We start from the raw sequence: 25,340 nt of genomic DNA on the forward strand, positions 1-25,340 counted from the left end.
ATTGAGGAAACTGAGGTGGCAGCAGGTGTTTAGCTATTTGATTCAGAAGGGATTTCAATAAAGAACATTTTAATGAAAGAACCCTGATGAAACGGTGGTGTATTAGAATTCTAGAGTCAGACAATTTGAGTTTGAATTCTAGTTTTGCAATGTTTACCAGTATGTGACCTTGGACAAGTTACTTAACTTTTCTGACTCAATTTCCTAATCTATAAAGTTAGGGGTAAGTGACATCCTAGAGAAAAGTAAGTGAGATTGCATGTGTAACATGCATTGTATTGTGCCAGACATGGAAGGTGTTAACTGTCACTACTGCATTCACATAATGTAGTTAGCTATTTAATTTTTGTAGCACCTTCACAAATAGGTTTTCTATTTCTTGCTCTCTCTCCTTTCCTACCAGCACCCCCAGGGTGACATCAGGGATTCAAATTCCCAGCTCAAGCACTGTATAAATGACCCGAAAGCTTCTAAGTCTATCCATCCTGAAAGAGACTTTTAACTTCTGTAGCTACAGAGCTCAGACTGCTGAAAACCAAATCCAGAATCTCATCCTGTGAGAGGCTGACTTGCAATGCAAATGGAAATGAGGGCACTGATGAGGAAGGAATGGGATTCTGAAATCTGGAATGGAACAGGTGAGAACACCCCGGTGAAGCTGGGGACATTGAGCTCCTATGTCCTGTTGAGTTTTCTTTGCCAGTAGAAGTAGCCTCTCTATCCCTGTCTCAGGATTTCCCCTGCATTGCCCTTTGGAACTGTAATGGTCTCCCCTGAGGCAGCTCTCTTGCAAGACACCGATTCTCTTTGGGATCCATGCCCTCCACCCCTCTTTGCTTCTAGAACTATAATGACTAAAGTCCCAGCAGGCCCGGGAGGCACACGTAAGTTACATGAAGAAGTGGCCCAAATATCCATGATGCCAACTCATGCCATCCTACCTTCTCCCAGCCTGTACCTCTGGCCTCAGAGAAAGTATTCCTGTGATGAGTTGACAGAGGAAGAGACAATTTGGGCCTGATTTACAGGTGGTTATGCAGGCAACCACCAAAAAGTGGACAACTGCAGCCTTACAGCCCCTTTCTGGGACACCCATCCCTAACTGACAATGGTAAAAGGAAATCCTCCCAGTGGACAGAACGTCATAGCAGTGCATCTGGTTATTTATTTTGCTTGGAAGGAGAAATGACCTGGTGAGTGATTTACATGCCAATTAAGGGGTTGTGGGTAATGGTTTGGCTGGATGGTCAGGGATTTGAAAGGAACATGATTTAAAAACTGGTGACAAGGAAGCCTGGAAAGAGATCTGTGGGATACCTGAATGGACATAAAATGCGAAGATATTTGTGTCCCAGATGAATGCTCACCAAAGGATGACCTCAGCAGAGGAGAAATTTAATAAGTGGCTAGTATAAGTTGTTCTGTGGATACCAGTTGACCTCTTTTCCCAGCCACTGCTGTCATTGCCCAATGAGTTAATTTTATGAGGAACCACATAAAATTTTCCACAGTGGCTGTACCATTTTAGATTCCCACCAACAGTGTGCAATTTCTCCACCTCCTCTCCAATCCTTACTGGTTTCTGTTTTTGTCTGTTTTTTATAGTAGTCATTCTAATGGGTATAAGGTGGTATCTCATTGTAGTTTTGATTTGCATTTTCCCAATGGTTAGTGATGGTGAACATCTTTTTGTGATGCTCTTTCTGCATCAGTTGGTAAGATCATGTGGTTTTCCTTCTTTAGACTGTTAATTTAGAGGGCTATATTGATTTTCAAATGTTGAGCCCATCTTACATACCTGGAATAAATCCCACTTGGTCATGGTGTACAATTATTTTTGTACATTGCTGGATGTGATTTGCTGATATTTTGCAGAGGGTTTTTGTGCCTAAGTTCCTGAGATACTGATCTGAAGTTTTCTTTTTTGTACTGTTTTTGTCTAGTTTTGGTATCAGGGTAATACTGGCTTTATAAAATGAACCCGGAAGCGTTCTCTCCTTTTGTATTTTCTAGAAGAGAGTGTATAAAATAGATGTTAATTCTTCCTTAAATGTCTGATACAATTCTCCAGTGAAACCACCTTGGCCTGGAAATTTTTTTCCCCAGAAGGTTCTTCTTTTTAAAACTACAGATTAAATTTATTTGATTAATATAGGAATATTCAGGTTATCTTTTCCTCTTGGGTGAATTTGGTAGTTTGTGGTTTTCAAAGGAATTGGTCCATGTCATCAAGGTTGCATTTATGTCCATAGTGTGTGCACAGTATTTTCTTCCTCTCCTCTTAATGCCTGTGAGGTCCACAGTGATACTGCCTTTTTCGTTCCTATTTTGGAAACTTGTGTCTTCTCTCGTTTGTTCTTTGTCAATATTGCTAGAGGTTTATCAATTTTACTCATCTTTTCAATGAACTAGCTTTTGGCTTTATAGATTTTCTCTATTTTTTGTTCTCAATTTCACTGATTCCTGCTCCAATATTTATTATTTCCTTCCTTCTGCTTGCTTTGGGTTTATTTTGCTCTTGTTTTTTCCTTTTTCTCTCTCTGTTCATTATTGATCTAACTGCAAGTTCCCTATATGCTGTTAAACCAATCTAGTAAATTTTTATTTCAACTACTAATTTCCAATTCCGCCCTGGCCGGTGTGGCTCAGTTGGTTGGAGTGTCGTCCCATGCACCGAAGGGTCCTAGGTTCGATTCCCAGTGAGGGCACTTACCCAGGTTGCGGGTTCAATCTCCAATCTTGTGGGACTGAGTCCTTAACCTGTGGGATCTGATGCTGCAGGTAGATAGTGTCAGAATTGAGTTAAATTATATGCTCCCCAGCTGGTGGAGCAGGGAAAAACTCCCACACATTTGGTGACCAGAAGTGTTTTGTGTGAGTAGTAAAGAAGACACAGTAGAGAAGAATTGTTTTTCCCTACATAGGAAGGAAAGAACTGAGTTTTTCCCACGATAATTACATTCCCATAACTTGTTTATTTTACAGCTGGCAGTCTGTACTTTTGGCTACCTTTATCTGTTTTGCTTACCTAACTTCCACCCTGAGGCATTTATTTTAAATTGATTTGTAAATCATGACAAAAGTAATAAATGTTTTTAAACTAATTTCAATCAATATGAAACCAAATAAAATAGAAAAGCAAATTCTTCAATTCTTTTACTCCCCAGGATTCACTACTCCCCGGAATTAATTACTATCAAGTCTGGTGTATATCCTTTTGTAAAGATATCTAGATAGGTATATAACCATCTACTGCACATGTATATAGACATACCCAGAGTTTTCTTTGTTCCAAAATGGAAATCAAACTATAGCTATCATTCTGCAACTTGCTTTATTCACATGACATATCATGGACATATTTCCATGGTGTGACTCATTTTGAATGTCATTGCTTATATTAAATTGCATTTTCTCTTTACCTATATTCTCTTAAAACATTTGACATTTTATTGTATTGGTATTTGATATAGTGAAATAAAATATGTGTATTAGAAAATATTTTATATATACACACACAGATGCAGAAAACAAAAATCTAAATACCTATTGCCCTTAAGTAAAGGAATGTTATCAATACTGTTAGAGAACTCTCTATATTATCTCATCCCAGTCTCATTTCCTTTCCTGGCCCCAAAAGCTAACTACCATCCTAGATTTTATGTTGTGAGTTATCATTTATGATATTAAATGATGTTCTCTTTTTTAAGTTTTTGGTCAGTGATTATTTATATGTATGCAGTATTGCTGTGAACATTCTTATATGTGACTCCTAGTAGTCATGTACCAGTTTCTTTCAAGTGTATTCTTGAGGTGGAATTGCTGGGTCATAGAAAACACACATGTTCAATGTTACTGAATAATATACCTCATTGTTTTCTAGAATAACAGTTCCAACTTACTACTGCATTTTAGAAGGCTATTTTATTAGCACTGACTTACTTTTTAAAGAAAAACAGTACTTGATTCTAACATAGTTAATCATTAGAAAACTTGTTAGCTTATAAAAATCTGATCTATAGAAAACACTTCAGAAACAGTAGTATTCTCTATACTACTTTTTACTAACCAATTATGATTAAAGCTTTGCAAAATAATTTGCTAATGTTTTTATAAAGACTTCATTATACTGTATTGTATTTGGTTCGTATTTATTATTTAACATTATTCCAGAACAACAGTGAAGCTTCTTATGATCTGTTTATATTTTGTGCCTTGTCTGGCAAGATTACTTCCTGATTGTTACATGTACCTGTGCCTGTACCTGATTGTTAGGTGTAACACCCATTAGCTTCCTCTGGGCTTTTTTTTTTTTTCCAATGTGATATGTGCTCTATCTAAACAGTGTCTACAACACTGCCACCTCGTGCCCACAAATGTTAATACAGGTGTGAGCTTGAGGTTGGCATGGGGACTAAGAATAGTTCACAGATTTTATTCAGTGTAAATATTTTATTTGAAATCTAATATTAAACATCTATGAAATATAAATAATTACAGAAATGAACTCTTTCACATTTATTGTACTTGGGTTTCTTTTCTCCTTTACATAAATTCTCAATTACCATTTATACTTATAGCATATACAAATATTTGGTGTTTAACATCTTGTTTCCTTTATTAGACTTGTTTCTAAATTACCTCAAAACATAAGCAGGTTCTGAACTAGATTGTTATTTTAAACTCCTTTATTTTGCCTGCCCCCCATTAATTGTATAATCTTTTACCTCATATTTGAAAACATCAAAATTTCTCCTCTGCATTCTTCCTCAGAATGATCTCCGGCAGATCTGGGAGAAATTATACCTGGTGTGCCCCAAACCTGCAACCATTTTCTTACTAATGAAATCTGAGAATATTGAACTTAAAAGGCACATCTAACCAAAGAGCATCAGGACTCTTGTTTCCGAATAGAACTGTGGTTTTTGAGGGGTTCTGTAGCAAAGTGCAGGGACCCTATGACCAAGTGCCTTGCTCTGCAATCGCATCCCCTCTGCCTGCAGAGCTGTCACTGACAGCATCTGAGGTCTGGGGGGTACCTCACTGCCCAGTTCCAGCCAGCTATACCCAAAGGTAAATGTTTGGGGGCAATCAGTTTTACTTATTACAAGACGAGAAAAAAAGGAAAAAAAAAGAAGAAAGAAAAAGGGTGCAAAGGCTCACTTTGTCACTTACGGTTTTCTGCATTTTAGTTGCGAATATAAGTGGTTTTAAACGTTCTCTTGGGACCTACATTCCTACAAGAGCTTAATGTCAAAAAAGGCCCCTAAGAGGCTTTTGTTAATCACAGACAGCGCATTGGTCCCTCGTACGAGCGGCGCGGACCGCGGGGAGCGCCTCTGCAGGTAGGGCGCCCTTGCGCCCCCTCTGCCGAGCGGAGGTGGCGCGGCCGCGGGCGGGGAGGCGCGCGGAGTGCAGGTCGGGTCGCGGGCCGGAGCCCGAGGAGGGCGGAGGGAGCGGGCTCAGGAGCCCCTCCCCGGGGCGGAGCCAAGGGCTGCTTCCCAGCCCGGCTCCGCAGTCTTCAGTTTAGATAAAGCACTTGCAAAACGCCGCAGAAAGCACCGCCCTATCGGCAGATTTCAAATGATTGCATGATACCGGGAAGCTCGGTGGGTGTGCACGGGTCGCCCGCCCCGGAGCTGCGCGGCTGAGCGCGGGAGCCGGCGGCAGGCCCCCTGCAGTCGGAAGGCGACCGCGCGGGAGTCCCGGAGGCGGCGGCGGCCCCGGAAGGAGCGGCGGCACCAGGGTGAGTCCAGGCATGTGTTGATCAGTTCGTGTGCCCAGATTTCTGATTTACCCGTGTCCACATTCAGGGCCTCTGTGATCCCACATTTATTTTTCTTAATCAGCATAGGTAAAGTATTTCAAGGGATTTCAGGGCTTTCTTTTCATCCATTTACTTTTGTGTAGCTCGGTCGAGTTTCATCCCACTGCTGCCTGTTACCGAACAGCATGAATGAATGATGCAATCCTGCATAGGGGAGTCTCCAATGCAGGATTGGGAAAATCTCCAAAATCTGGAGTTGCAGGTCTGACTTTGTCATCTTCACCATTAGTATTAGAATTTTAAGTAAATACTTACCAGATACATAGTTGTAGTTGTACAGATACAGCTTCAAATTGGGAATTAAATAACTCTTTCATTCATAAACTTACCTACTCTGTCTTATTTATGTACCTTGCACATTATGATTACTCTCTAAATATTTGACCGGTATTGGAATGAGGATCAGGGAGGGAAGAAACTAATAAATCCAAGATTTCGATATTTTATTACAACTGCCTTGTTAGGTTTTCATTATAATAACGATCATGGCCCTGTCACTGTCATGTTGGTGAAACAAAATAGTTGGGATGTTTTAAGTTTTTAAATAATTTGACACATGCTTAGTAACTTATAAAAAAATGTTTTTATTGATTTCAGAGAGAGGAAGGGAGTGGGGGAGAGAGAAACATCAATGATGAGAGAGAGTCATTGATCAGCTGCCTTCTGCAACCCAGCATGTGCCCTGACAGGGAATCCAACCCTGACCTACTGGCCCATAGGCCCACTCTCAACCCCTGAGCCAGGTCAGCTGGGCCTAATAACTTTTTTAAGCTAACATTTTATTGATGTATAATGTCATGCAATAATATGCACCCATTTTAAGTGTACATTTTGATGAATTTTTGACAATTTTATACACACTTAGTTACCACCACAATAGAACACTTCCATTACCCCTGAAAGTTTTCTAGGGCCTCTTTGCACTCAGGCCCCCTCATCCCTAGCCTTACTGATGTGATTTTTGTCTTTTGTCTGTATAATGCATTTGTTTGAATTTTTTAAGGTTTCATATCAATGGAATCATATTGTATGTACTCTTTTGTGTCTGTCTTCTTGTGGTCAGTATAACTTTTTAAAAAATATTTATTGATTTTATAGCATGTATCAGTAATTCATTCCTTTTTATTGCTGAGTAGTGTTCCATTGTGGGGATATAACACAAATTGTTTATCCATTTATCTGACGGATGGGCATTATAGTTCCTATCACAAATGAAGCTGCTACGAATATATTTTCATTTCTCTTGGGTAAATCTCCAGGAGTGAGGCTGCTGAGTCTTTTGTTAATTATATATTTAACTTTGTAAGGAACTGCCAAACTGTTTTCCGAAGCGGTTGTACTATTTTACATCCCCGCCAGCAATGTATGAGTTCCAATTGTTCTGTGTCCTCGCCAATACTTGGTATTGTCACTTTTTTATTTTAGCCATTCCTCTTTTGAGTTTATTTGCATATCTTCTTTTTAGAAATGTCTATTCAAATCTTTTGCTCAGTTTTTAATGGTTGTTTGTCTTATTATTGAGTTGTAAGACTTCTTTATTCTGGATACAAGCCCCTTGTTAAATATGTATGTATTGTGAATATTTTTTCCCATCTGTGGCTTGCCTTTTTTTTTTCTTTCTTCCCTCCCTCCCTCCCTTCCTTCATTTCCTTTCCTTTTTTCCCCCCCATAATAGTATCATTTGAAGGGCAGGCATATTTAATTTTGATGAAGTCCTCGCTATCACTTTTTTCTTTTATTGTTTATGCTTTCGGGTTTTGTTTAAAAAATTTTTGCTTACTTCAAGGTTGTTATATTAGTTATTGTTTTTATGTATACTTTTTAGTGTTAGGGTGAATTTTACTCCTATCAGAAAATGAAACAAATGCATTACATTGTGTTTTCAGAAATCTCTTGGTGTTTTATATGTATATGCTTTTCCCTTCTGCCCAGAGATGAAGTAGTTCTTGGACTATGATGCTGTCTTTCCCTTTAAAGACTTGCCTGATTTTTCTTTTTAAAATAATTTTTAAAAATTCAATTACACTTCACATACAATATTATATTTGTTTCAGGTGTACAACAAACTGACAAAGTAATCACCCCAATAAGTCTAGTACCCATCTGACACCATACATAGTTATTACATTATTATTGACTATATCCCCTCTGCTGTATTTTACATTTCTGTGATCGTTTTTGTAACTGGCAATTTGTACATCTTAATCCCTTCCCTTATTTCACCCATCCTGCCAACCCCCTCTCAAATGGCAACCATCAATTTGTTCTCTGTATCTATGGGTTTATTTCTGTTTTGTTTGTTTTTTCATGTTGTTTTTAAATTCTACATATAAGTGAAATCATATGGTATTTATATTTCTCTGTCTGACTTACTTCACTTAGCGTAATACCCTTTAGGTCCACCCATGGTGTTGCAAATGGTAAGATTTCTTTCTGTTTTAAAGTTGAGTAATATTCCATTGTATATGTGCACCACTTTTTTGTCCATTCATCTATTGATGGACACTTAGGTTGCTTCCATATCTTGGCTATTGTAAATAATGCTGCAGTGAACATAGGGGTGCATATGTTAGTGTTTTGGATTTTTCTGGATAAATTTATTCCCAGAAGTGGAATTGCTGGGTCAGATGGTAATTCTATTTTTAATTTTTTGAGGTAACTCCATACTGTTTTTCATAGTGGCTGCACCAATTTACAATCCCACCAACAGTGCACAAGGGTTCCCTTTGCTCCACATCTTCACCAACACTTGTTTATTGATTTATTGGTTCTGATAGGTGGGAGGTGATATCTCGTTGTGGTTTTAATTTGCATTTTCCTGATGATTAGTGATGTTGAGCATCTTTTCACATGTCTATTGGCCATCTGTATGTCCTCTTTGGAGCAATGTCTATTCAGTTCCTCTGCCCACTTTTTGGTCAAAAATTGTTGTTATTGGTGTTAAGTTGAACGAGTTCCTTATGTATTTTGGATATTAACCCTTTATCTGATGTATCATGGACAAATATCTTCTCCCATTCAGTAGGTTGTCTTTTTGTTTTGTTGATGGTTTCCTTTGCTGCGCACAACTCTTTAGTTTGAAGTAGTCCCATTTGCTTATTTTTACTTTTATTTCCCTTGCCCAAGGAGACGTATCCAAAAAAATGTTATAAGAGCAGATGTCAAAGAGTTTGCTGCCTATGTTTTCTTCTAGTTTTATAGTTTGGGCATCTTACATTTAAATCTTTAATCCATTTTGAGTTTATTCTTGTATATGATGTATGAAAGTGATCCAGCCCGTCCAGCATGACTCAGCAGTTGAGCATCGACTTATGACGCAGGAGATCAAGGTGTGATTTCCTGTCTGGGCACATGCCTGGGTTTCGGGCTTGATCCCCAGTAGGGGGTGTGCAGGAGGCAGCCGATCAATGACTCCCTCATCATTGATGTTTCTAGCTCTCTCTCTCCCTCTCCCTTCTTTCTGAAATCAGTAAAGACATAAAAAAAAAAAAAGGTTTTTTAAAAAAGAAAGTGATCCAGTTTCATATATATTTTTAAAAAATATATCTTTATTGATTTCAGATAGAGGAAGGGAGAGAGTTGAAACATCAATGGTGAGAGTCATTGATCGGCTGCCTCCTGCACACCTTCAACTGGGGATCGAGCCTACAACCTGGGCATGTGCCCTGACCGGGAGTCAAACCAAGAGCTCCTGGATCCTAGGCTGATGCTCAGTCACTGAGCCACGCCTGGCTGGGCCAGTTTAATTCTTTTGCATATGTCTGTCCAGTTTTCCCAATACCATCTATTGAAGAGGTTAACATCATCCCATTATATATTCTTGCCTCCTTTGTCATGGATTAATTGACCATAGAGACATGGATATATTTTTGAATTCTCTATTCTCTTCTGTTTTTTATAACAGTACCATGTGTCTGTTTTTATACCAGTATACCATGCTCTTTTCATTACTATTGCTTTGCAGTATAGTTCGATATCAGATGGTGTGATACCTCCAACTTTGTTCTTTCTTAATATAACTTTGGCTATTTGGGGTCTTTTTGGGTACCATACAAATTTTAGTATATTTGCTATACTTCTGTAAAAAATATCTTGGTATTTTTATAGGAATTGCACTGAATCTGTAGATTCCAGCATTGCTTTGTGTTATATGGACATTTTAATGATGTTAATTTTTCCTGTCCATGAGCATGGTATATCCTTTTGTTTATTTGAATCTTTTTTTTCTTTTTCTTTGATGTCATAATTTTCCAAGTACAGGTCTTTTACTTCCTTGGTTACATTTATTCTTTTTGATGCAATTGTCAGTGGGATTTTTCTTAATTTCTTTTTCTGTTAGTTTGTTCTTGGTGTATCGAAATGCAACTGATTTCTGAATATTTATTTTGTATCCTGATACTTTACTGAATTCGTTGATCAGTTCTAATAGTTGTTTGGTGGAATCTTTAAGGCTCTCTGCATGACATCTGTAAATAATGACAGTTTTACTTCTTTCTTCTCAATATAGATTACTTTTATTTCTTTTTCTTGTCTGATTGCTGTGGCTAGGACTTTTAATACTATATTGAATAAAAGTGGTGAAAGTGGAATCCTTCTTTTGTTTCTGATCTTAAAGAAAAAGCTTTTAGCTTTTCATCATTGAGTATGATGTTAGCTGTGGGTTTGTCATACAGCCTTTATTGTGGCTGAGGTATCTTCCCTCTATTCCCACTTTGTTGAGAGTTTTTATCATAAATGGATGTTGGATTTTGTTAAATGCTTATTCTGCATCTACTGATATAATCATATGATTTTTATTATTCATTTTGTTTATATGGTGTATCATGTTAATTAATTTGTGGATATTGAATCAACCTTGCATCCCAGGAATAAGTCCCACTTGATCATGGTGTATAATCTTTTTAATGTATTGCTGAATTCAGTTTGCTAATATTTTGTTGAGAATTTTTGCATTTATATTCATTAGGGATATTGGCCTCTAATTTTCTTTTTTCGTAGTGTCTTTCTCTGGTTTTGGTAGGTGGTAATACTGGCCTTGTAAAATGAGTTTGAGAGCCTTCCCTCCTGTTCAATTTTTTGTAATAGTTTGAGAAAGATAGATATTAATTCTTCTTTGAATTTTTGGTAAAATTCATCTTTGAAGCCATTTGACCCAGGGCTGGGTTGGAGGAGAGTTCACAAACAAACAATGGCACCTGCCAGCACTTCTGTCCCAGGAGACAGCTGGCCTGCCCTCTGCCCCTCCACATCTCTCCCTGAAATCAGTCAATTCAGCTCCTCCCCTTATGTCCCTGGCACTTTTTGAGTTGCTACCCCAGCATTGGAGCCCAGAGTGAGTGAGTTTGTGAGTGAGTTTGTGTGGTCCCTTTAAGATCTGCAATGCCTGAGTCCCCAGCAGCCCTTTGTATTCCTCAACCACAATTCCCAGTAGTTTTCACAGCCAAATATTATGGGGACTTTTCTTCCTGACACTGGAGCTCTGAGCTGGGGAGCCCTGAGTGGGCTTGGGAGCTCTTGCTTTTTAGGTGGGACTTTTCAGCCTTGCTATCCCTTCTGATTTTTTAACCATGGGTGTGGGACCAGTTCATTTTCTGTCTACCAGTCTCAACATGGCTTCTTCTTTATAGCCTTAGTTATAGGAATTCTGTTCAGCTAGTCTTCAAGTGGTTCTCAATGATTATTTTTCTATATTTTAGTTGTAATTTTGATGTTGTTGCAGGAGGAGGTGAGCACAGCATTGACCTATTCTACCATCTTGACTGGAAGCTATCTATTGCTGTACAACAAATTACCTTAAAACCTAGCAGCTTAAAACAACAGACATTTGCCCGGCCGGGTGTGGCTTAGCGAGCGGTTGAGCGTCGAGCTAGGATCCAGGCGATCGGGGTTCGATTCCCGGTCAGGGCACATTCCCGGGTTGCAGGCTCAATCAATGACTCTCTCATCATTGATGTTTCTCTCTCTCTCTCCCTCTCCTTTCCTTTCTCTGAAGTCAATAAAGATATATTTAAAAAACAAAACAAAAACCAGACATTTGTTTTCCCACAGTTTCTGTGGGCCAAACATCTGGGAGCAACCTATAGTGTGTAGGTTCTTGACTTCGTGCAGGAAAGATTTCACAACACAAGTCCAGGTGATTTTGAAAATACATTTATTAAAGCTGGGGACAGTGAAACAAGGAAGGGCCTAGGATAGAGAAGCAACAGGAGAGGGACTAGGTGAGGAAATGAGCCTAGTCTGGGCTGCTTTGGCTCACTAAGAAGTCAGAGAAAAGTGGGCCTTGGATACAGGTTCAGGAGGTTAGCCCAGACGAGCTATTGCTGCCCATTGCTCCCTGGTTGCAAGTCTCATGGGGACCCTTGGAGTTTAAGAGATGCATGCCTGTGGGGAAATGTGCAGGTGTGCTCCTGGGAGGGAGAGCACACACTGGGACCTGTCCTTCATTTTGAGGGATTTTAAAAGCTGGGTGTTTAAGGGAGCTCTTGGGGAGGATCTCAATAGAATATTCATCAGCTTATTCTGATGTGCCAAAATGAGATTTATTCCCTTAACTTCATCTGTCCTTGGGTGTGGTTGGCAAATGACACTAATTGGATTTCTGCTCTCTCTCTGAGTAGAGTGATTTTAAGCTATTTACCCTTTGGTTGGGGAGAAGTGTAGACCGTTTTACTGTTAAATGTACTTGGTTACAGAAGATAGGATTTTTGCAATTTGCTAGATGAGTGTAAACTGCTTGGCAGTTTAACTATCTGCCTCAGTTTCCCTATTTGCTTGCCCTGGGCTTACTAGCCTGTCTCAAGAAGATGGATACATTGAACCTTTTTGAGTTTCGTAAGGACCATATTTGAGTTATTTCCATTCTGGCTCCCTTCCTTTTTCTTTTTAAAAATTTTAAAAATGTTTTTCTCTTAATTAATTAAAACATGTCTATTGATTTCAGAGAGAGAAAGGGAGAGAGGGAGAGAGAGAAACATCAATGATGAGAGAGTCATTGATCGGCTGCCTCCTGCACGCCCCCTGCTGGGGATCGAGCCCACAACCCGGGCATGTGCGCTGACCGGGAATCGAACCGCCATCTCCTGGATCCTATGTCGATGCTCAACTTCTGAGCCACGCCCGGCCGGGCTCCCTTCATTTTCAGTCTCACCTTTGCTTTTCCTTACCTTGTGTTCTTAACCATTTCTTTTTATCCTTTGTTTTCTTCAAAAATTTTGCACCTTTATCCACGTCTATTTATAGTTTTAATTATGAGGACTGTAATTCAATCATTGGCTTGGTGCCCTTGTCTTTTGGCAGCAGGACTCTTCTCTGACTGTTCTTGAAAGCCGTGGACTTTGTCCCCTCCTTCTGATGGCAGGGCCGAGGGCTTCTCTCTGTTTGCATTTTGTTCCCTCAGTAGATCTTCTCTGCCTCTTCCTTCCATTGTACCCTGCTAATCAGGGGTAGGTAATTTCCTGTCAGACCTGAAGCTTTTGCAGAGTCAAAGCCACAGAAAAGAATGTTTCATTCCTCTCTAGTGCTGGAAGGAGGCAGAAGTCAAGTGTGTCCCGAAGGAAGCTGTCTTGGGAAACTGCATCCGACTCTTTCTACCAGCCTTGGTAGGAGGGAGAGGGAAGCCAGACAGTCTCCCTTTCTAATCAAGTGTCTGGACCTCGATGTCCATTCCCTTGTACTTTGTTTCTAGGCGCTTCTTGCTCTTGCAGAACTCACAGGACCTCTGGTAAAGAAATTTGTAGTCAGGACCTTATGCTGCATTTTTATTGAGGAGAGAAGCAGGAAGAGGAGTGTCTCCTAGGAACCCAGCGCTGGAGGAACGTGAGTCAGGTTTGTCTTTTGCCCTGGTCCCTGTATGTTTGTCTACCAGTTAGCGGCCTGCTCCTCACAGTTGTAAATTGTAAAAATTGTCTGCTGGAACCTACATGGTATGCATAAATTCTCAGGTTCCCCAAAGAATAGCTGTTATTTATTACTCTAAAATGTACTATACGTTGGAACCCTAGGCCCAGTTACAGGGAATAATTTTGATTCTCCTTTGATCCAGAAGCTTCTCAGACTCCATTGTTCATTGTTTCAACTGTCTAGAGGGCCTGAAACAGACTCGCCCCTCCTGCCATATTGGCTATATTCCAATAAAACTTTAGTTATGGACCCTGAATTTTGAATTTCATGTAACTTTCATGTATCTGTAAAAAGATATGTATATCTATCTATCTATCTATTTATCTATCTATCTATCTATCTATCTATCTATCTATCTATCTATCTATCTATCTATCTATCCATCCACCCATCCATCCATCCATCCAGGATCACTTTAAAATGGAGTTGGAACTGTCATCCCAGAGGGACTGCCTTGTACATCTTATGTCTCAAGCCTTTGTAATGTTAAAACTGGGCAAAATAACCTTTGGACTGGGCCTAAAGCAGCATTGTATCCCAAACAACTATTTGTAAAGATAACAAGAAATCAGATATGTTACTACAGGGACTGACCGAATTGAAAATTAAAAAATATTCTTTAGAATTAGTGCCAATATGTTAGCTTATCTGCACCTATAGAAATTCCTTCCTTCTATTAATGTAATCGTTCCCCTCCCCTTTCTCACAAATACTCTTTGACTTCTAATCGGAACATTAAGGTTTCTTTCTTCATCAGTGCTTCTCAAATAGCTATTGTTTTGGGTCTCGAATGCTTGTTGCCTAGAACTTTGGCCTCTTATCTTTAGGTGACATGTCATGAAACATTATTCTTCTGTCAATTGTTTTCAACTATTTAATATGTGAAAACCATTCCTCATAGGCCATATAAACACAGGTGGCCAGCTAGATTTGGCCTGCTGGCTGTAGTTTGCCAACCCCTGGCTTAAAAGCCTTTTTTTTTTTCCACGCCAACTTTGAACTGGATCATTCTGCCAAGTCCATTGGTTAGAAATCAGTTACGAAGTGAGTTGGCCAGCTCCAACTCGAAGTGAGTCTGTTTTCAGCCGATGTCTATTCTAAATATAGGTTATTTACATCATTCATGTGGCCTTGTTCATAACTCTTTGTGGGGAGCCTAGTCTATGTAGCCTCTAGGATCCTGTTCATGACCATGATTCTAGTCCAATGATTTCCTTTTTTTTTTTTTAAATATATCTTTTATTGATTTCAGAGAGAGGAAAGGAGAGAGAGAGAGAGAGAAACATCAATGATGAGAGACTCACTGATCAGCTGCCTCCTGCATGCCCCCTACCAGGGATCGAGCCCACAACCCGGCCATGTGCCCTGACTAGGAATCAAACCCTGACTGACTGGATCCTAGGTCGACACCCAACCGCTGGCCACACCCAGCTGGGCCCAATGATTTTCTTAAAAAGTGAAAAACCTCCAAATTCTTTTTTGAAACTGTCCTCCATTGCTTCTGCAGTGCTGTGGTCTCCCAGAGTTTCTTCCTGTGACCTCCCCTTTTCATTTTATTTCCCGGGCTCATGACTTCAAGGTTCCATTCCCGTGGGCTCTGTCCTCAGCCCTTTTCCTTTTTTCCCCCATTCCGTTCTGGTGACTGTGATCAGGCCACACCTTCAGTTACCACCTCCACACTGCCACTAACGCATGTGTATGTTTAGCTCTGACCTCTCTTCTGAGGCTTATTACAGCCTTTCAGGGTTTCCCATTACCTAAAGTTAAAATCCAAACTCCTTGGCCTGGCCCAAGGCCCCTCTTGGTCTGAATTCCTTGTGCACTGCCCGGCAGCTGGACTGAGGCTTTTGGCAGTTTCCAGCACGTTATCCGTTATTCCACCTCCATACCTTTGGCCAGGCCTTTTCCCCACTCCACCATCACTACCCTCTCTCCTTGCCTCCGTCTCCCTCCTTCCTACTCCCAGCACACACCAAATTGATGCCCTGCCCTTTGGGAACCCATTCAGAGAGCCACTTGCCCTTCAAGATTCAGCTCATATATGCCTGTGCCTCCTGGAAGCCATTTCATAGACAAGATTAAACATTTTCCTCATGTGCCCCTCTTATCTTATGTACATTTCTATTTTAGTATTTGCCTTATTGCTGCTATTATTAGGTCAGAAACAACTGCATATTGGTTGAACATCAAATATATTTACAAGTTGTTACCTTTACTAGACTGAGTTGCTGGGAACAGGCTTTTGGGTCTGTTCATCTTTGTAACCCCAGCGCCTGACATTTAGAAGGTGCTTAATTTGTGTTAAAAATGAATTGAGTCCATGTGTACATGCTTTTGATACAAATCAAAGTACTTTGGCATTAGCAGGCAAAATTAACCATTGTATGCTAACATTTTATGTCTTTAAACATATTTATCTTTTTTTGTTGTAGGAGGAAACTTCTTCTAAGGATGGTCTCCCACTCCGAGTTGAGGAAACTGTTCTGCTCGGCTGATGCAGTGTGCTTCGATGTTGACAGCACAGTGATCAGAGAAGAAGGAATTGATGAGTTGGCCAAAATCTGTGGAGTTGAGGACGCTGTGTCAGAAATGTAGGAACAGTATTGATTCACTGTATAGAATGATAGAGAAGTGCAAAGGAGATGAACTTTTGGATGACATGCAGGATCAGAGCCAGAATTCTCTGATTTTAGTCCCTGGTTATGAAACATGGGCACAAGGTTTTTTCCTTCCATCACTTAGAGCTGAATTGGATAGTGTTCATTATCTAATCATCTACTTATACAAACACTTCGGGCAAAAAAAAGTTGCATCTGACAAACAAATATGGATAAGACACTCTCTTCCCTTGGTCAGGGGAACAGTGACCTTCACTAACCAAAGACGACGTGGGAGGGTTTTCGCGCTTCGTGTCATGGTAGAAAGCGTGGCCTTAGTGGTTTGCTGGAAAGCTAGTTTTGGTTCAGAGTCTCTCAGTGGATGGCTGGACGAGAGCCCCTCCCACCCTCCTGCCCTCCTTAGTGCTGTCTGCAGTCGCCAGGTCATGGGTGATTTCATGTTCAGCTGTGTCTGACACAAGACATGGCCCTAAAATATTAATGCGATTCCAAGCAAACCTTCCACAGTTTGTTCTCAGGCCTCACAGTCATAGCATCATAGCTTGTCTGTTACGCAGTGGGGTCGAGGCAGCACCTTCCTCGTGGGTGGATGCTGTGGGAGCTGGGGAGAGTTGAGCGTGTGAACTTGGAGAACAGCTGCCCTGGCTGGCCTGACTGTGGGGTCTTCCTCCTAGGACAAAGCGAGCCATGGGCGGCGCGGTGCCTTTCAGAGCTGCCCTCACAGAGCGCTTAGCACTGATCCAGCCCTCCAGGGAGCAGGTGCAGAGGCTCATAACGGAGCACCCCCCGCACCTGACCCCTGGCATAAGGTAAGAGGAACCCTGGTCTGGGTATATTGTCTCTCAGCACCTGCATTTTGGGGTGCGTCCTCCTGAGGACATCTCACCATTACCATATTTATTCTTTTAATGAGGACAATATAATAAGTTTAATTAAAAAATATATTTTTTTTACTGTTGACACTATTATAGATGCCCCGCGCTTGCCCCCCCTTTGCCCAGTTCCACCAAGCCCCTGCACTACCTCCCTCTGGCCATCACCACAGTGTTGTCTGTGTCCATGGGCTGTGCATATCTGTTCTTTGGCTAATCCCGTCACCTTCTTTCCAGCCCCCCCCCCCATTACTTTAGAGCTCCCTTCTTTGTGGTTCTTTTGGCACTTAATGTCAGTGATCCTGCCCATGTCTGTCCTCCTCTCTCCCCAGGGAGAACATAAGCCTCCTCTTCATCTTGTTTTTAGGTCTAAGGGCAGATTAGAGTTGCCAGAATGGTTTCCTAAAACAATCAAGGCTCACCCTTTAATTTATAAGTGCATTTGGAAAAACATGTAAAACATTAATTCACCGGGTAATATACTTTGTCTGATGTACCTTGGGCAAATGCATTCAGGAGAAAAAAAAAATACTTTAGTTCCCTTTTTATGCTTTCTCTTTTGTATTAATCAGTGTTTGGTATTTTATATTTCTTTTTTGCAGGGAGCTAGTAAGTCGCCTACAAGAGCGAAACGTTCAGGTTTTCCTAATATCCGGCGGCTTTAGGAGCATTGTCGAACACGTTGCTTCAAAGCTTAATATCCCATCAACCAATGTATTTGCCAATAGGCTGAAATTCTACTTTAATGGTAAGACTTGAATGGTAACATTTCCCCTTTCTTATCAGTTTTAGTTTTCAATATCCTAGTAATGTCTCTTGGAATGCAACCTGAGCCAGGAGGCATCAGGGTTAAATACTGAGGTAAAGAATTCTCTTGACTGATGTCTTTTGCACCTTGGAGTCCTTGGCTCAGCAAAATATACTTAGATTGTCATCTCTCCTAGCTTCAGTATTCATACAGCTATCTATCAGTATGCAATGCCTGCACTTAATAAAATGTTAATTTCTGTGTGACTCACATGACTTATTTTGTCATGCATTATATTTCAGTTTTATGAGTGCTCTCATGTGTTTGAACCGATTTAGACTCAGGAAGGAGAGTTCATTTGTAGCAAGTCACTGCCCTGTAGCTGCCTCTGGAGGTGACTCTGGCCCCTTTAAGGACCATCACGGAGCCACAGCTGTAGTTTTCTAGTATCTTAAGATGTGTCCAGTTATGTCAAAGGGTGGCTGACAGTCTTAAAACCAAACAATATTAACAATTTAAAATGTGTTAATAGAACATTTTCAAACCATCTATAGATAGAGATCATTAAAAAAAGAAGTATAGAATGCATAAGAATGGAAATAATTGATCAAATATAAGTCGGAATCTCCTCTTAGATGAAATTATGTATTAACTTATTTTAACTTTAATATATTACTATTTCATGCTGATCTGCTACCTTAACAAGTTTTGAGAATGACTACACTGGAAGCTTAAAGGAGTAACCTTGTGTTTATAATTTAAAAGCAAAGCTTGTTTATTCTGAGGAACCAGCATGGAAGTCCAGGCTGTGTCACTTTCCTGAGGACCATTCTTACCTTCCTCAGTGACACTGAAGTGAGGATTATCAACTATGCAGAAAGCTGACCCTACTGATAGAATTCTGTGTGTCTTTAACACTGTTTTAACTTCTCTTTTAAGGTGAATATGCAGGTTTTGATGAGATGCAGCCAACAGCTGAATCTGGTGGGAAAGGAAAAGTTATTAAACTTTTAAAGGAAAAATTTCACTTTAAGAAAATAGTCATGATTGGAGATGGGGCCACAGACATGGAAGCCTGTCCTCCTGCTGTACGTATGGAGTGTACTAATCTTTTCCTGGTTGTACTTCTGTTTTAGCTGATTTAGAATTCAGTGGGATTTATGAGAGTTAAGCAAAATAATCTAAATATCATTATAAAATAAAAAACAATAAATAGCCCTGGCTGGTGTGGCTCAATGGATAGTGTTGGCCTGCACACCGAAGGGTCTCGGGTTTGATTCCCAGTCAAGTGCACGTGCCTGGGTTGCAGGTTCAGTCCCTGGCCCCGGTCAGGGCATGTGAGGGAAGCAACCAATCTATGTGTCTCTCTCACATTGATGTTTCTCTCTCTCTCTCTTCTCTCTCTCTCTCTCTCTTTCTCTTTCCCTCCTTCCCTTCCACTCTCTGTGAAAAAAAAAAAATCAATGGAAAAAATATACTCAGGTGAGGTATTAACCAAAAAAATAAAATAAAACAGATTTAATATCGATATGTCAACTGACCTTTTGAAAACCCAAGAAAGGTTGCAAATAAGGAACTAAAATTTTTTTTTTTAATCCTCACTTGAGGATATTTTTTCCATTGCTTTTCAGAAAGAGTGGTAGCGAGAGAGACAGGGAGGGAGGGAGAGAGACACACCGATTAGTTGCTTCCTGCACGCGCCCCAGCCAAGGCTGGGTACTGAGCCTGCTGACTGAGGTACGTGCCCTTGGCTGGAGTCGAACCCAGGGCCCTTCAGTCCTCAGGTGGAAGCTCTAACCACTGAGCCAAACCAGTTAGGACTGATGTGAAGTTTTAACTCCTTTTTACTGATTGGGGAGCTGAGGTTCATGGAGGTTTGATAACATGCCTATGTTAAAGCATTCTATTCTTCTGAATTAATTTTGTTTTCTGGGAATAGCAGGACACAAATGCTATATAGCAAGTGTCCTAATGTGTCCGTCTCACTAGGACTTTGCCTTGATCAACTCGTTCTAACAAGAAAAACTGAAGCAGAAATAGAGCGAACTTTTTTACTCCCTAACGTCCTGAGATCTCAGAATAGTAACTGCTTTTGTAAATGATTAATCTAAAGTGGTCAGAGATCTTTTTGCAACCTTTTAACGTTGCTCAAGTTTGTTCAAGATAACACACGCTTAGAAGCTTTACAGGCCCCCCCCCCCCCCCCCCCGTGACTAATGCCCTCCGGGCTGGTGCAAGGGGGAGCACACAGGCCTAAGTGCAGTATTCCCTCAGGGAGCTCCCAGTCCCAGTCGAGATGTGACAAAGTGTAATTTCCAGAATAGGATTTATAATTATATTCCAAAACTGTCAATAGTCTGGCCGAACCAAGAGAAGGGGGTGCGCATACAGGCGTGTGGCCCCCGGGAGGCGGTCAGAGGCATCTGTGAGTAGAGGAAGGTTAGCGGCCACCACAGGCAGGCCTGGCGGGGCTCAGGGGAGCGGGTCCCGAGCGGGTGGAGGCAGCGGGCAGAGTGGGGCTATGAGCCATAGCTCTGGGCTGGGCAGGGGCAGGGGCAAGGACCGGCGGGAGTGGGCTTGCTCTTCAGCAACCGATGAAGACCCCACACGTCGCCAGGCGCTTGGGTGCTGCCTGTAGGTCATGGGAAGCCCTAGAAAGCTGCAGAGAGAAGGAAGGAGTGTGTTAGCACAGCCCAGTTGGGGCTGGCATGTGGGCAGGGCTGCCACGGAGGCGGGCAGCTCAGTGAGGAGGCTGGATTTAACTGGAAGGCGAGAATCTAGTTATATTCCGCCCCCCAGTGTGGTATGAAAATTAAAGTGAAGAGAAAGGGCAAGTAAGAGAATTTTGTACTTCCAAATTAGTGTATATTGTGTCTATATCCTGGCAGAAAAAGAAGAAATGCCATCTTAAAAGACTTGGAAAAGGGCCCTCACATGACCAGGTTGGCAGCCTGATCTCAGACGCTCAGCCTTCCAATCTGTGAGAAAGAAGTTTCTGTTGTTTAGTTTAGAAAAAATCATTGAGTAAAGGAAGGTATCACTTCATAGAAATGAATGAAACAACATAGCTTTAAACAATTTTAATGATGAAAAGGAGAGTGCGGTCAGCCTGCTGGGGTTGTCATCTCCTTCAGCCCCGGACAACACACCTCCCGAGGGGCGAGCTGCTCAGGCTCCCCCAGGGCACGGTAGGGAGATGCTGCCCCGGTCCCGAGGCCAGGCCCTCTTTGAAATTTCCTGGACTGGATGGATTGCTGGGTAGATTAGAACTCGGACATTGACCGCCTGATGTGATTTTACCTCTGTAAGCAATCGTCTGGTTTAAAGAGGCCTTCGATTCTCTAGAAGCCCACAGTGTCTGGGTGCGGGATGTGCACTGGTGCCCCTCGCTCATTCCGCGCCCAGGATGCTCACGGGGAGCTCTGGAGGCACCCAGGGGACGTTGGGCTCAGGTCTCTTTGCACCAACAGTTCATTCTTCCAAACAGCACTTACTGCCTGAGGCTGCTGTTATCTTTTTTTTTTTTTTTAAAAACCTATCCCTCCTTTTTTTCTTCTTCTTAGGATGCTTTCATTGGGTTTGGAGGAAATGTGATCAGGCAACAAGTAAAGGACAACGCAAAATGGTACATCACTGATTTTGTAGAGCTTTTGGGAGAACTGGAAGAATAACCAATTTTTACAGACTTCACCACTTCAGATTAATTTTTAAAAGTTATACAGTTTGATACTGTTTGTTTACAATTGCCTATTACAACTTAGTGCATAAATTTGGTACTGATTATCTGCACTTCCAAATAAGCTACAAGTTAGGGCTTTTAGAAAGTTGCTTTTTTATAAAAGCTATAGTTCCAGTATTATTGTGACCATCAATTACCTGAAGAGTTTTATAATCTGAATTTTTTATGTATTTTCCTACCTTTATTTTATTTGAAGCTTTTTAAAGGTGGAGAGTCAATTAAACACCTTCCCTGTTGAAAATATGGATTAAGCAGTGAATTATTAGAAAATTAATATTAAGTGAATATATTAGTTTTCCCTTTGGTATATAAATAAAAGTTTATCCATGTATCAGAATGAATTTGTGGCATTTTTATTTCTGCCTGTCATGTATTTCTATAGCCAATATTTCAAGTACTTTAAGTGTTTGAGTAGAAACAACCTCAAGACAGGCAAGGAACCAAGGGAGGAAATGGAGATGCCTCTGAGCACAGGGCAGAGTGCTTGTCACATGTCCCCACCACTCGGCCCCTACCCACCCCTGTGCTGAGTGAAGCTCTGGGCCAGAAGGATGGAAGCACTTTTATTACCTCTTGAAATTTGTCATATAGGGAATGGTTACAAAGGCTTTAAAAAAAAATAACAATGGATGCTGGGCTGGCGTGGCTCAGTGGTTGAGCATCGACCTATGAACCAGGAGGTCTTGGTTTGATTCCTGGTCAGGGCACATGCCTGGGTTTTGGGCCCGATCCCCAGTAGGGGGCGCGCAGGAGGCAGCCGATCGATGTTTCTTATCATTGATGTTTCTCTCTCTCTCTCCCTCTCCCTTCCTCTCTCTGAAATCAATAAAAACATATTTAAAAAAATAATGGAGTCTTAAAAGTTTCAGTCCTAAAATGGACATTTGATAATCACATCAAGTAAAAGAACTAAAAACAAGTTTTACTCATCCCAAATGAAGGTCAGCACTTCCCCTAAATGAATTAAGAAGTAACTCCTAAGAGCACATATGAACTGCTTCTTTCTTATGGATGACTTGGAAGGACCTGGAAGCCAGGTTTATGTTTATTCTGGGCAGTGCCAAGAAAGGGAAACTGCAGAACATGGCTTCAAAGTGTGAGAACTATACGCCCTCCCTGGTGGGAAAATCAGGGAGGGTAAAGACACAGGTTGAGCCCCAGCTGGTTTGCTCTGTGGTGAGAGCATCGGCCTGCGGACTGAAGGACCCCAGGTTCGAGTCCATCCAAAGGCACGTACCTCTGTTGCAGGCTCAGTCCCCGGCTCCTGTCGGGATGTGTTCAGAGGCAACAAATCGATGTGTCTCTCTCACATGGATGCTTCTCTCTCCCTTCTACTCTCTGAAAAGCAATGGAAAAAATATCCTTGAGTAAGGATTTTAAATAAATGAGTAAGTACACAGGTTTAAGAGGAGGTATGCCGTGGGTACTGTTGGATAATTAAGTAGAAAAGGCTAGAAGGGTTTAATATTGGAAATCATTTGAAAAATTTACAATTTAACGAAATAATCAAATTTGGCAAAGTAATCAAGTAATTATTTAGCCAAATAACCAAATCAGACCGATCAGATTTCCTTCAACATCAGAATTTCTATGGGAGAGGCATGAGATAAGTTTGGCAACATTTAAATGAGATCCCCAACAAGGAGGCGGTTGTTCCCTGGTTGTGAAAGCTCCCTGGCAGCTCTCCTAGGAGCTGTTTTGCGGCATTTGTGCTTTAGGCAGTGCTCTGGGCAGGACCAGGCAGGCCAGGCCCGGGAAGGGCGCTACAAGCCGCCCCGGCCTTGGCCGCCACCCCGTGTTCGCGGGCTGGAGCAAGCCTTCGCTCGGTAGGCGGGGGCCCGAGAGCCGTTGGCCCTCCCGAGCGTGCCATCCACAGGGCAGTGGCCCGAACTGAAGGTGCACATTGAATTTGGCTCCGAGGAGTCTGATCTGCTGAGAAATCGTGATACTCACGTAAAACCTTTTATGCCAACGACACAACCCCTCCTCTGGCCCACAGGCTCCCCAGCGCTCAGCGAGCGGCACAAAAGCTGCTCTCACAATTCCTTCTTTGTTGTGTCGGAGGGGTGTTTGCAACGAAGCAACTGCGCTCACGTCTTTCCTGCTTTTCTGACTCATGGGGAACAGCCACAGAATGGCTCTCCCAGGAGTAATATGTGTGGTTCCATTAGGATGGGACTCAGAAAGGGCGGCAGTGTTACGCGGTTTCCTATCCTTGTGACAGTCTTTCCTGCCGATGATCAACACTCCTTATATAATCAAAAAACGGTAAGAGTGGGAGTTATAAAGAATTGAAATTTGTCATGGTATGAAGTTGAAACAAGTCCCTCAAAACTTTTATATGCATAAAAAAACAAGGCAACCCTGTGGCCTTCATCCCCTCACCCCACCCCATCTCCTCAGGTTTGCTGCTATTCTCCCTCTTCTACTTGGAAACAGGTGTTTCTCCATGACGCCCAGGGAGGCCCACCGGGCTGCCACTCCCAAGGGCAGGGGGCAGGATGCTGGACCTGGGGCGGGGCTGTGGCCAGGGATTCAGGGGGTCGGCCTTGGTAAGTGATGGCTCACGCATGATGGCTTTTGCCTCCGTGACCCTCAGGATCTTTATGATCAGGTTCAGGAAACTTGGGGAGTGAACTGACCACAAGTCGCACTACTTATTTTCACGTTTTCCAAGGTGTGTTTATGTTTCCTCATGATCCTCACAACCCCGAGGTCAGCAGTATAGAAATCACTGTCCTCTTTTTAACAGATGGGAGATAACAGTTCATGACTGCTACAGGGTCACATTCAGAGCTGGAACCCAGGCCATGATTCCACAGCCTTCTTCACCTGCGTTACTAGAGCCAACCACTGACTGGAGCCAGGAGATTCCACCCTAAGCTGATACTTAATAACATTGTGATCACAAGTGTTAATGTATATGAATACAGTAGATGAAATTTTCTTTCCTAGGATGGAAGGCCAGTTTTGCAAAAAATTAAAGTTTCTTCTTTTTTGTTAATCTTCACCTGAGGATATTTTTTCTATTGATTTTTAGAGTAGGAGGGAGGGAGGGAGAGAGAGAGAGATATCGATGTCATTCATTGATCAGTTGCCTCCTGCAGCCAGAGATTGAACCAGGTATATGTCCTTGACAGGGAATCGAACCCGCTACCCTTTGGTGCATGGGCAGACATTCTAACCATGGAGCCACACTGCCAGGGCTCAAGTTTCACTTTTATGGTCGCTGAACTCTAGAAAAAGTTTTAATACTAGTTAGAGAATTGTTCAGTACTTTGCTGATCACAGTTTCCAATTCTGAACATATTTCTATATATGTTTATTATCTTCCTTTTGAATTTTTACTGAGCTTATCTAGGCATATCATTAAGTTCTGAGGATTTCTAAAGCTTGCATCAAAAATAGTATGAAGAGCCCGGCCGGTGTGGCTCAATGGTTGAACACCGACCTAGGATCCAGGCAATCGGGGTTCGATTCCCGGTCAGGGCACATGCCTGGGCTGCGGGCTCGATCCCCAGTCGGGGGCATGCAGGAGGCAGCCGATCAATAACTCTCATCATTGATGTCTCTCTCTCTCTCTTTCCCTCTCCCTTCCTCTCTCTGAAATCATTAAAGATATATTTAAAAAATAGTA

At 41.7% G+C, this 25,340-nt stretch overlaps 1 protein-coding gene across 5 annotated transcripts; it reads left to right on the forward strand.

Annotated features, from left to right (window-relative positions):
• The first annotated feature begins 617 nt into the window (after positions 1–617).
• On the forward strand, positions 618–22,237 carry PSPH (phosphoserine phosphatase). 5 transcript variants are annotated; one of them, XM_016196286.2, is made up of 7 exons: positions 618–638; positions 13,512–13,651; positions 16,159–16,317; positions 17,019–17,153; positions 17,819–17,964; positions 18,904–19,052; positions 21,528–22,237. In XM_016196286.2, the coding sequence occupies exons 3-7, from the start codon at positions 16,178–16,180 to the stop codon at positions 21,633–21,635; spliced, it is 678 nt and encodes a 225-aa protein (XP_016051772.1). In that variant the 5' UTR covers positions 618–638; positions 13,512–13,651; positions 16,159–16,177; the 3' UTR covers positions 21,636–22,237. The 5 variants fall into 5 exon arrangements, with proteins under 5 accessions (XP_016051772.1, XP_016051773.1, XP_016051775.1 ...); XM_016196287.2 differs by lacking the exon at positions 618–638 and adding an exon at positions 1,171–1,193; XM_016196285.2 differs by lacking the exon at positions 618–638 and adding an exon at positions 5,831–6,029.
• The last annotated feature ends 3,103 nt before the right edge of the window (positions 22,238–25,340 follow it).

The sequence above is a fragment of the Miniopterus natalensis genome, chromosome 3 (assembly GCF_054644295.1).
Source record: "Miniopterus natalensis isolate mMinNat1 chromosome 3, mMinNat1.hap1, whole genome shotgun sequence".
In the NCBI taxonomy this organism is placed as follows: Eukaryota; Metazoa; Chordata; class Mammalia; order Chiroptera; family Miniopteridae; genus Miniopterus; species Miniopterus natalensis.

Coding starts and splice junctions, on each gene's coding strand:
- PSPH (XM_016196286.2), top strand. CDS start 16,178: ATGGTCTCCCACTCCGAGTTGAGGAAACTGTTCTGCTCGGCTGATGCA. Junction 17,154..17,818: donor CACCTGACCCCTGGCATAAG/GTAAGAGGAACC, acceptor TCTTTTTTGCAG/GGAGCTAGTAAGTCGCCTAC. Junction 17,965..18,903: donor GCTGAAATTCTACTTTAATG/GTAAGACTTGAA, acceptor TTCTCTTTTAAG/GTGAATATGCAGGTTTTGAT.